We start from the raw sequence: 12,371 nt of genomic DNA, 5'->3' as shown, positions 1-12,371 counted from the left end.
TTTTAGATGGAAGGAGCGAGAACAGAACAGGAGTAGGGTGGCTGGTGTCCTTAATGATGTTTTGGGCTTTCCTTTTGCTGCCAGTGGTGTAAATATTTTGACGTTGTGGTAGGTCCATGCCAATGACTTTTGCTGCCGTCTTTACAGTCCTTTGCAGCAGTCTGCAGTCCTGAGCAGTCAGGTTGCCATACACACTGTGATACAGCCTGTCAACACACCCTCCATAGTACTGTGATAAAAGTTCACAAGAGTTTTGGTGCCACAACTCTTGAGACACCTGAGAAGGTACAGTCTCTGCTGTGTCTTCTTCAGGATGCAATTGTTGAGAGACCACGTGAGGGTGTCTGTGATGTGTAAACCATGAAATCTAAAACTGTCCACAATTTCAAGAGATGACCCATTGGTGGAAATAGGAATGTAATGTCCTCTGATCTTTCTAAAGTCAACAATGATTTCTGTTGTCTTATTGACATTTAGAGAGGTTGTTATCATGACACCATGTGGTTAAATCTTTCACTTCCCTCCTATAGGCCCTCTCAGTTTTTAGTCCAAACACTGTGGTGTCATCTGTGAATTTGATGATGCTGTTGTTGCCATATTTGGCAACAGTCATGTGTAAACACACTGTACAATAGGGGACTGAGACAGCAGCCCTGAGGTGCACCGGTCCTAAGAACTAATGTGGATGAGTATGTTTTACCTATTCTTACAGTCTGGGGCCTTCCTGTCAGGAAATCAAATAGCCAATTACAGCTAGTTGCCCAGACCAAGACCTCTGAGTGTCACACCAGTTTGGATGGTACAACTGTATTAAAAGCAGAGCTGTAATCAATAAGCAACATTCTGATAGTAGGTCTGTTTCTTTTCAAGGTGTACTAGAGCAGTATGCAGAGGAGATAGCCTCATCTGCACATCTGTTGGAACAGTAGGACAACCGTAATGGGTCAAGTGTAGCAGGAATGTTGCGTTTTATATATGATATTGCCGATCTTTCCAGACACTTCATAATAATGGAGGTCAAAGCAACAGGTCGATAATCATTAAGGCAAGAGACAGGTGTTGTCTCAGGCACAGGCACAATGGTGGTTTTCTTAAAACACAATGGAGCCAGACAAATTGTACCAGGTTAAAAATGTCAGTAAAATCCCGAGACAGCTGAGGGTAACGTGCCTTGAGGACACGGGAAGGGATGCCATCTGGGCCAGCAGCTTTATGAGTCTTAGCCCTTTTAAAAGTTTTACTCACATCAGCCTCTGTCACCTGTAGATCAGCTTCATCAGATGGGCACTGTGCTGCTGTCCCTGGGTCCACGCTGTGAGCTTCAGAGCGGGCTGTCTGTGGCCTTTACTCCATGCTAGTGCCTGTAATCTCTCTTGGCAAGTCCTGCAGCTTCCAGCTGTTGGGAACATCTGATCTTGTATCCAGTACAGGTAATTGTGCGAGACGCCTTTTGTGCAACAAAAGCGACATATAACACAAAAACAGCACAGCACCACTTCTATCACATCACATGATCACTGAATCACAGTCGAACATAAACAGTGATTCAGTACATAAACCCTACAACGTAAAGAGAGACAGCCTTTACAAATGGCTTCTTACATTTTCAGGTGACAGTAACAGAAAGCAAAGCCTTACATGCCCCAAATCGTTTTGTAAAAGCTAGAAATAAATTTAAAAAAAAGACTACCAGAGAAGTTTGTGATTTTTTTCCTCAGGTTTATTTCAATTAGTCTCAGGAACACAGAAGCTTGCTATAGTGCTTTTAATTCAAAATGATACAGGACATCTTACAGGATACTATCCCAACATGGATGTCAGACATACACTACCGTTCAAAAGTTTGGGATCACATTGAAATGTCCATATTTTTGAAGGAAAAGCACTGTACTGTTCAATGAAGATAACTTTAAACTAGTCTTAACTTTAAAGAAATACACTCTATACATTGCTAATGTGGTAAATGACTATTCTAGCTGCAAATGTCTGGTTTTTGGTGCAATATCTACATAGGTGTATAGAGGCCCATTTCAAGCAACTATCACTCCAGTGTTCTAATGGTACAATGTGTTTGCTCATTGGCTCAGAAGGCTAATTGATGATTAGAAAACCCTTGTGCAATCATGTTCACACATCTGAAAACAGTTTAGCTCGTTACAGAAGCTACAAAACTGACCTTCCTTTGAGCAGATTGAGTTTCTGGAGCATCACATTTGTGGGGTCAATTAAACGCTCAAAATGGCCAGAAAAAGAGAACTTTCATCTGAAACTCGACAGTCTATTCTTGTTCTTAGAAATGAAGGCTATTCCATGCGAGAAATTGCTAAGAAATTGAAGATTTCCTACACCGGTGTGTACTACTCCCTTCAGAGGACAGCACAAACAGGCTCTAACCAGAGTAGAAAAAGAAGTGGGAGGCCGCGTTGCACAACTGAGCAAGAAGATAAGTACATTAGAGTCTCTAGTTTGAGAAACAGACGCCTCACAGGTCCCCAACTGGCATCTTCATTAAATAGTACCCGCAAAACACCAGTGTCAACATCTACAGTGAAGAGGCGGCTGCGGGATTCTGGGCTTCAGGGCAGAGTGGCAAAGAAAAAGCCATATCTGAGACTGACCAATAAAAGAAAAAGATTAAGATGGGCAAAAGACAGAGGAAGACTGGAAAAAGGTGTTGTGGACGGATGAATCCAAGTTTGAGGTGTTTGGATCACAAAGAAGAACGTTTGTGAGACGCAGAACAAATGAAAAGATGCTGGAAGAATGCCTGACGCCATCTGTTAAGCATGGTGGAGGTAATGTGATGGTCTGGGGTTGCTTTGGTGCTGGTAAGGTGGGAGATTTGTACAGGGTAAAAGGGATTCTGAATAAGGAAGGCTATCACTCCATTTTGCAACGCCATGCCATACCCAGTGGACAGCGCTTGATTGGAGCCAATTTCATCCTACAACAGGACAATGACCCTAAACACACCTCCAAATTGTGCAAGAACTATTTAGAGCAGAAGCAGGCAGCTGGTATTCTATCGGTAATGGAGTGGCCAGCACAGTCACCAGATCTGAACCCCATTGAGCTGTTGTGGGAGCAGCTTGACCGTATGGTACGCAAGAAGTGCCCATCCAACCAATCCAACTTGTGGGAGCTGCTTCTGGAAGCGTGGGGTGCAATTTCTCCAGATTACCTCAACAAATTAACAGCTAGAATGCCAAAGGTCTGCAATGCTGTAATTGCTGCAAATGGAGGATTCTTTGACGAAAGCAAAGTTTGATGTAAAAAAAATCTTATTTCAAATACAAATCATTATTTCTAACCTTGTCAATGTCTTGACTCTATTTTCTATTCATTTCACAACATATGGTGGTGAATAAGTGTGACTTTTCATGGAAAACACAAAATTGTTTGGGTGATCCCAAACTTTTGAAGGGTAGTGTATTTCAACAAGCCTAATTTAACCACATATTTGGAAGTGAAAACTAAACAGCAAATTAAAAGTTATTACTGAAAATGTTCAATCTTAGTGGTTGATTGCATTGCTGAGCTACTTCCTGGTTCAGCCTATACCATCGCAGGTGGAAGTAACCATTGATAAACTACCTGACCGGAGCAACTGAGAAGTCATAGATAATAGCAAATCATGTACACTGTCTAACTGAGGCAACACGTTTTGCTGTGGTGTTGATGAAAGGACAGGTTTACAACTGGTGCTCAGTTGCCCCATAAGATGCTGCTGTAAAGCTGTGTTGCCTAGTGGTCCCATATCCAAAATCGGAGAAATGAAGCCGGTAGGGGCTGTCTGGGTAGTGTAGTGGTCTATTCCGTTGCCTACCAGCACGGGGAAGGTGATTTGAATCCCCGTGTTGCCTCCGGCTTGGTCAGGCGTCCCTACAGACACAATTGGCCGTGTCTGTGGGTGGGAAGCCGGATGTGGGTATGTGTCCTCACTGCACTAGCGCCTCCTCTGGTTGATTGGGATGCCTGTTCGGGGGGGAGGGGGAACTGAGGGGAATAGCGTGATCCTCCCACGCGCTACGTCCCCCTGGTGAAACTCCTCACTGTCAGGTGAAAAGAAGTGGCTGGTGACTCCACATGTATGGGAGGAGGCATGTGGTAGTCTGCAGCCCTCCCTGGATCAGCAGAGGGGGTGGAGCAGAGACCGGGATGGCTCAGAAGAGTGGGGTAATTTGGTTGGATACAACTGGGGAGAAAAAAGGGAAAAAATACTCCCCCCCCCAAAAAAAAGAAAGAAATGAAGCCAGCGACAGGATGAAATTACCGATATGCGCGGTGGGAAAAACTACAAAAATAAGTCACAACATTTTCAATTGGCAAGAATTTTCCTTTATCTGGCTGCTGGTTCACTGGAATTGGCCCTTTAAAGAGCAATACCTGCACAATGTCAAATGGGACCCATGCACACTCTTTAATACCCTCTGGGTCATGGGACTGTCTTATAGGATCATCTGTGAGTTGTAATAAAGGCTACTGGGATTTTGTTTGCACACAAACTCGCCCCTAAAAAGGGCATCAAAGAATTGGATAGGGTGCTTAGGGATCCAGCACTTACTTCATGAAGTCTCATATTAGCATGCTAAGGGAATCTGTATTTTAAAGGAAAGTCACAAAGGAACTGGGTCATTGTTTCTGTTTTCTTCACTAAAGACTCACCATGTGTAGGGTTTCACTAATTACCCTTAAGGGCACTCCCTGTACAATGAGTCTTCTTATAACTGGGAACTCAAAGGGGACACGCCAAACTACATTGACCTTAATTCTGTCCAATCCCAAGAGAGGGCCCCAGCTATATAAGCAACCTCGCACATCCCCAAACAATCTGAAAAGCAGGAGACAAGAAAGGAAAGGTGGACCAGAAGTGGGACATTAGCAGGTGGGTGTCATCCAAGGTAAACATAATCTTCCCTTTGATTGACTTGATTGATTTTGACACATGTTGAAATCCTGATCTTCTTTCTTTGATATAACAGAGATGTCCACAGCAAGAAAGGCAAAAATGCATCTTGTGATCTTTTTCATCTTGGCATCCGCGGTGGACAAAAGCTGTCAGTTAACACAAAGTGACTGCGGAGCCACCTTTAGACGGCCAGGTAATTGCATTTTCCCCTGTTCCAATATGTCATCTTTCTACGTTTCGCAGATCTTGAAAAGGAATTTATGCTTCCATTCTCATGAATGTGAAAATCCATAAAGCTTGGTACACAAAACTTCTGATGTCTTCACCCCAAACACTTGCAGCTCAATTCAACCCTGGGAATTTGGGAATTCTACAAAAGGCCATTTTTGCCTCACTGCCAATGGCAATGAAGCATAATCTATGCAGAACAAGCAAACTGGATATGCACGTGGATTTTTTACCCAATATTTTATTCTTTCCTTCTTCCAACTAACATTCAATATTAATTACATTTCAGTACTCTCAAGTGCAGTATTTAAATGCACATCTAACAGATATCCAAATGCTGCCTAAAAGAAACAATTAGCGTCAGTGATTATCTTTGAAAATGTAACATACTAAATGACAATGGTGGGAAAAATGTTACGATGTTTACTTATTGACTTATTTTCCCTTACCTTAGAATACACTGACATCTCTGTTGAATGTGGCACCTCTTCAATTGGCCTGGCAATCCTCATCTGCCCTGTTGTCTACACCGGCTACAACGAGTCACTGCTCATCCTCAATCATATGTTCGATGACCCGGCATGTAAAGGGACCTTGGATGAAAGTGTGACCCCACCAGTTGCCAGGTTCACCTTCCCCATCAACTCAAGCAGTGCTTGCGGCAGCAACTTCAGGGTTAGTAGAGTTGGAGGGAGAAGTTAAGATTGGGACCATCCCTATTTTAGAAATTCATGAGAATTTCTTTTTCTTCCTGTGCTTGACATGACTATAAATATTGCCTCCAGACCACGAGCGCTCCTGGCACAGGGATTTTCTCTGACTTCTCCAACATCCAGACGGTTAACATCAGTGGCGTGATTCACTCCCACGATCCCACCACGGGCATAGTCACCTATAACGCTGAGCTCAAATACTTCTACTCCTGTGCTTATCCTCTGGAGTACCTCGTCAACAATACCCGTGTGGATGTGTAAGCTCCTTTCCTTGGCTTTTTTAAAAAAAATTTTTTAATGAGTCTGTGGGCCTCATTCAGCAATCGTTCATACGTACAAATGTGTTCTTACACACTCATGGGATTTTTTAGCCCTGAAGTTTGTCTCAGAGACCAGTGTAGAACCTGGGTAACCCTGAATTTAGACACTGCTTGGCCAACACTGATGTCTTTGCAGGCCTGGGTGATTGCTTGACACAAGAGGTAGACAACAGATGTCAGGGGGAAGGAATTACAAATAACCATCAGGCTTTGTGCTGGCTGTCAGACAATCTTGAGGGCTAAGAAAATTCCATGGGTGTGCAAGAACAAATTTGTACGTACGAATGATTGATGACTGAGGCCAGGGACTTTGTGGGGAGTTTTATGAACGTGAGCGTAGATTGTGTTCTTACATGGGACACTTGGCATTCTGTCAACTTTCCCAAGGTAAGTGTTCTGTGGTTGTTGCACTTCCTTTTGAATGTGTGCAGTCTCTGGAAATTTATAAGAATCATCAAATATATAAAAAGCCAACCCATAAATAGCCACTAAAATCAGTTTGCAAGTTTGCAAACGATGGATGTTATTCACCTCCTATGAAGCACACTAGACCTGATCAAAATCTCTTCAGGTGGGAGTAAACATGGTGGCACTGCTACTCCAACTTCTGAATCTGAAATCAGCAGTCAGTGCACAAACCTGAGTCTGATTACTTCTGTCCTTACACATTTTGCCAACTGGACAATCTTATACCCCCATCCTCCAGATTTAGCTGAAAGAGGGATGGTCTAGTGAAATACTGTGAGACTTGGTGTCACTCTCCATTCTGTCGTCTGTGTCCAAGCATGCCCTGCAGTAACAAACAGACATGTCTCTGTGGATCACCCCACACTCACTGACGCCAGACTTCGTCCCATACAGGTCATCATCCTCCATTTCGGTGAAAGACAACAATGGAAGTTTCATCAGCACTTTGAGCATGAACATCTTCAGCGTAAGTTAAGGGAGCCATGTTTTATGTTGCTACAGCAGTGTTAGTCTTTACGCGGCTTTGCTTTGTGCCTCATGTAGATCCACCGACAACAATAAGAACACAGCTATTACTTACTTCTATAGCTTCCGTTTGTGTCCTGTTTTAGCACATTGAAATGAATTATCCAGAAGATGGCAGCATACTGAAGCTATGTCAAAGAACGTAGGCTACGTAACAGCGTGGCATCATGGGTAGACGTGTAGTCTGTGTTGTATTAGCCAAACATTTTGTTCATGTTGGTAATGCTTATGTATAATTGCATATGTACATGCACACATAAGACGGGTTCCACTCCCAGCCTTACAAACTCACAAACAAGTATATTATATTTTAATAATGCAATGTAATTATCAATTGAGAATAAAAGGGATGTAAGGATGGAAAGCATGGTACTATATATTTTTTAAACATACACAAAGACGGTAAATATCTTGAGAGTGGTGATAAAAAAAAACACCCGAGTTATGTCTGCAATCTCTGTGGCTCTTTGAGGAATGGTCTTACTCATAAGTGGCTCTCCTAAGAAAATTAGTGAGTACCACTGTGCTACAGTATGGCGGGCTTGAAGTCAGTTTATCTGAAACTGCTCTACCCTGATCATAGTGACAGTAGTTCCTTCAATGGACTCACCACAGGTGAGCGGTAAGACAGACTTGGTGGTAAGACAGGCCTGTTGTTGCATCACCCCATTGGAAAGAAAAGAGCACCTGAAATGTAAACAAGAAATTAATCCTCTTCTGGTCAATGTCTTTATGCACACTCAACAATCCAGGTAAGGAAATCACAGGAAGTAGAACCAGTTCATCAGGACACAACATTTGTTGAGAGAAACGTTTCATCATCATCTAAGTGACCTCTTCAGGAGACTGAAGCAGACTGAAGAGGTCACGTAGATGATGATGAAACGTTTCTCTCAACAAATGTTGTGTCCAGATGAACTGGTTCTACTTCCTGTGATATTCTGGGGACTGATTTAGCGATTCATCATTCAGGAATTGTTTCTACATTTTTCTTTAGTTCAGTTTTTATCACACAGTAAGGGAAACTTTCTTTTGAAAAATGGGTCTTAAAAAACCTATTGCCAAACATCACATCACTTACCATCCAAATCAACAAAGCATCTTAAGGCTAGAAGGAATGCTCATAAAAAAGGCTACTTGCTAATACTAACCAAAACATGCAGCTAGCCAATCCATCATTTTCTCTTTACAGGATTTTCAATATACCCAGCCTCTGGTCATACCACCTCTGGGCTTAGAACTGAGGACCAAAGTGTTTGTCCAGGTCAAGGCATCCAACTTGACTGATCAGTAAGACCCTCCATTTATTTTACAAATACTCACTTTAGCTCGTTTTTTCCTTTAAATAAGAAGCATAACACTTCTGAAGTACATACTTCAGAAACAAACTTAGCTAGAGGTCTGTAAAAGACAGAGAAGCATTTTCCTACGGTGTAGCTCAGGTTTCCACTGCTGTTGCTTTGACCCCCTGTCTCACCCTAAACTGACAGGTACCATGTTCTCCTGGACCGGTGCTATGCCTCCGTCTCGCCACACCCCACCAACTCCACTTTCTTCAACCTGTTTGTCCCGTAAGTCCTCATCCTCTGTTCTGAATTAAGAGCCAAAGTCCATATCCCTCCGATCTGTATCAACTATATCCATACGTCCTTTCTTGTAAATCCCACAGGTGCTCCAAACACCAGATGACCAACATCTCTGAGAATGGAGACGGTCAGCACGCCCGCTTCTCCTTCCCGGCCTTCCGTTTCCTCGAACAGCAGAACGAGACCATTTCCACCTACTACCTACACTGTGTCACCAGACTCTGCGAGAAGAGCACCTGCGATGACTTCAAGGTAAGTCTGGGCTTAAAAACCCAACCCGTACCCCATTTCCCCCACGACACGAGAGACGGCAATGCTGTGATATCATAAGCGTGTTTCTGCGAGAGACAGACAGGCTTTGTCGTGCTCATCTGCAGCAGTGCACCAGAAGGAGGAGAAGGGCTGTGGATTCTGACCCTTTAAAGGAAGGAATGACAGAGTCTACCACCCTCTCCTCATCCAAACCCATAGTCACCAAGGTTGAGAGTGGTAAGTACAACATTTCTCTTTCAGTGCTACACACACACACACACACACACACACCATATTTCCCGGACTACAAGTCGCATCGGAGTATTAATGGCATTGTAAAGATGCGTTGTAGAGAAAACCATGTAAGTTGCTTTGGTGTGTGTAGTGTTTCTATGGCGGTACCATAGAGAGTGAATGAGTAGATCAAACATTCCCACACTGTCGTGTAAGTCGCGGACTCGCTGAGGTGAGGTTTAGCAGTAACAGTAACGTCTCACAACAGTCGCCATTCTCGTTTGAACTGCACAAATGGCCACGTCAAGTCCCTTCTACTTTGCTTTTCTATGGGCGGTACAGTAGCTTCAACTGAGTCACCACAGGATTAAACAGTGCCATCTAGTGGCCTTAGTGGAAATGCAGCGTATTCGTCCGACGAAATTGCCCTTTCGCAAAGTCCCGCCCCCCTTAGTCACTGTTGCTATGCCCGTCATGCGTTTCAGAACTATCCCGGAAGTAGCCGGAAAACAGCAAAACATGAGGGAAGAAATCAGCGCATTGTGTGGGTAACAGTAACAGTAATAACACGTTAGCTGTATTAGCTATCAATAATAGCTAGTAGCTAGCTTAGCTTGGAGCAGACAGGTATTTGTGTTGATTCTGGATGGATGAAGCTGGCCATGGGGGGGGGGGGTCTGCTATACTGCCAAATCTATTGCCCACATTGCGCTTCTTGCGTTGTGGGTTTGGGGAAGGGAAAGAAAATTACACCCCTCCAGACTTTTCACATATCTAGTATCCGGTCTGCAGATCCCATAAGTCCACCGTTTCAGCACTTTGCTGTGTGTTTGAAAGCTTGACGGACCGTTGCTAAGGGAGGATTGGACCAGCACCGTTCTGGGGCGGTACTTTGCGAAAGGTCAGTTACATTGTATATAGACGAGTTTTCCCGCCCTTCCCTAGGGCGCCGGGGTGGGTGCATTGTTCTTCCGGTCTAAACATCCGTAGCCGGATGTAAACATGCCAGCCTAGATCTGCGGTATCTTCAACAACACTAAACATTAGAAATGGAGGTGAGAAAATCACAAGATGGCCCAGGGACGCATTGTGCGGCGCGTGGCGGTACTGATGCAGGGAAACGCCTGAATGAGCGGTTGGACAGAGCGAGTGTGTTGCCCATCGACCTGCCACAAGACGGCGCTGTCCCTGCCTGCATCATGCCCCTGTTTTCCAGCAGCACATATGTCGAATCACGGATGGTGTTGAAGGCTTTGAATCTGAAGAAACCACCGAAAACCGCCTTTGTTTGTTCCCATCACGTCATGGCCAAAAAGCCAAGCAACGAGAACCCTTTCCCTGAAGCGCGGTAACGAGGTCGCTAGCCGTTACACCGGAAGAGAAAAGCACAGGGTGGCCCGAATGCGGAAATGGACCGGAAGTGCCGCCGCGTAAACTCGCGTATAAACTGCTTTGGGATATAAATCGCAGGAGCAGCCGGACGAGTAAAAACAAAACGAAACGGCGGTTTATAATCCAGGAAATACGGTAAACTTTGCAGTGGCGCTTCTCGGGGTCAGGTTACCCAGTGTGGGGTCAGCAGCCACCGCTGTTTTAAATGAGAGCCGGCACACGGGGAACACCGCGGCTACGACAGGAACTCTTGCACAAGAAACCCGTCTCAAACAGCTAGCTGCCTGTGTCGTCTCTGAATCCCGAAACACCGGCGACGTGTCACGTGGAAAGGTAAATTCTTTGGAGGAGAAAGGCAGAGAAGCTGGCTATGTTCTGTATCGTTTACCTTCCAAACACATCCTATAACTGCAACACACATCTGTATATTCTGCTTTGGCTGCCACTAAACTCCCAGTTGTGTGGTTGACCTGCTGCGACTCAAGTTTCATCCAGCACTAATGACGGTGGCCGCCAGGGGGCAGACCATAGCGCCACCATTCCTATTCTCCTCCTGTAGGGAGCAAATGCTAATTTCTTTCTCCTTTTCATCTCTTTTTCAGTTCTGGGATCTAAAGAGGAAGGTATGTTTCATTCACTTCTAAGCCTTTTGTGTCAGTGGGCTATACTACTGACACAGTTGCATCCCGGGAGGTTTGTAAATCCATAAATGTTGGGTTCACCAGTGTTGCTTGTGGGACGATGACGTGACCAACCTCGGCTGTCTGTGAGGGTGTAGGGAGGGAGCCCAGTGATAAACGTGGCAGGAAGGTGAAGTTAGTTGGTGGTCTGAAACAGGGCTGTAGTCATGCTCACTGAAAGGGATGGGTCTTTTTTTTTCTCCAGAAACGTGGACCTTGTTTTTCCAAGTAGACGTCTTATTATGCAAACCAGATTTTGACCTGCTGTGGCTATGCGTTCACTGTACTTAATACTATGAATACTGTGCTAAGACTGGTGACTTAGTTGGAAGGCTCACCAAGTAGGGGATATGTCAGGCTAAAAACATGATGTGCTGGGGACTGTTGGCTTATTCTATTTTGTTCCTTGAGTAACTGCTTGGTTTCTTTGAACACACTTTCATTAGACTTTGTGGACCTTTCATTTATTTGGGAGGGGAATGAATGAATGAAATATGATGACTTATTTCAAACATGTAAATAGCCGAGCCGGCCCCCATCTTGGCTGCAGCTACTGTACCTTACATGATACCTACGAAGGACTCTAATGTAAGTATTTGTACCCTGGTTGTCTTGCGAGCAGATCTGTCCAGCAGCGAGTCCGACTCCTCTGTGGGACTCGGGATAGCCGTGGGGATCCTGACTGTGGCCGTCCTTGTGGTTGTGGCCATGGCCGCTGTCTTGTACAGGAGGCGCAGACACTGATAAGGGCAGCGGCACCTCATCAACTTGTTGGCGGACTAGCGTCAGCATATTACTCCTGACATCACTGTCTTGTTGTCACGTAGCATGTTAACGTTGCAGGATAGGAGGTGTATAATCCTGGTAGACTGCAGTGAAATGCAAAGTGGAAAGAAAAAAATCATAGAAGTTTAGAAAAGGAGTGCTTGCTTGTTTTCGCACAATTACTGCAATACCTAATGAAGTGCTTAAGTGTTGCTGCATCATTTGCTCTGGTTTATTGAAAGATAAAGGGGAAGGCTGAACACAGAACTACTAGTGTGTGTACAGCGATACACAGCGTA

The 12,371-nt window shown here is 44.5% G+C and overlaps 1 protein-coding gene across 1 annotated transcript; it reads left to right on the top strand.

Moving 5' to 3' along the window:
• The first annotated feature begins 5,008 nt into the window (after window positions 1-5,008).
• Window positions 5,009-12,051, top strand: si:ch211-103f14.3 (zona pellucida-like domain-containing protein 1). The gene is made up of 10 exons (XM_056285168.1): window positions 5,009-5,102; window positions 5,592-5,812; window positions 5,923-6,107; window positions 7,032-7,104; window positions 8,356-8,453; window positions 8,654-8,734; window positions 8,833-9,001; window positions 9,127-9,238; window positions 11,230-11,250; window positions 11,930-12,051. Exons 1-10 carry the CDS (start codon window positions 5,009-5,011, stop codon window positions 12,049-12,051), a joined length of 1,176 nt encoding a protein of 391 aa, XP_056141143.1.
• The last annotated feature ends 320 nt before the right edge of the window (window positions 12,052-12,371 follow it).

This window comes from Lampris incognitus, chromosome 8, assembly GCF_029633865.1.
Source record: "Lampris incognitus isolate fLamInc1 chromosome 8, fLamInc1.hap2, whole genome shotgun sequence".
Lineage (NCBI taxonomy): Eukaryota > Metazoa > Chordata > Actinopteri > Lampriformes > Lampridae > Lampris > Lampris incognitus.
This window is presented reverse-complemented; position numbering and strand designations above follow the sequence as displayed.

Bases quoted from the DNA above. Each gene is read 5' to 3' on its own strand.
- si:ch211-103f14.3 (XM_056285168.1), top strand. From the start codon at position 5,009: ATGCATCTTGTGATCTTTTTCATCTTGGCATCCGCGGTGGACAAAAGC. The intron at 9,002-9,126 runs GTAAGTCTGGGC...GCTCATCTGCAG, and splicing joins GCACCTGCGATGACTTCAAG to CAGTGCACCAGAAGGAGGAG. The intron at 9,239-11,229 runs GTAAGTACAACA...TCTCTTTTTCAG, and splicing joins AGTCACCAAGGTTGAGAGTG to TTCTGGGATCTAAAGAGGAA.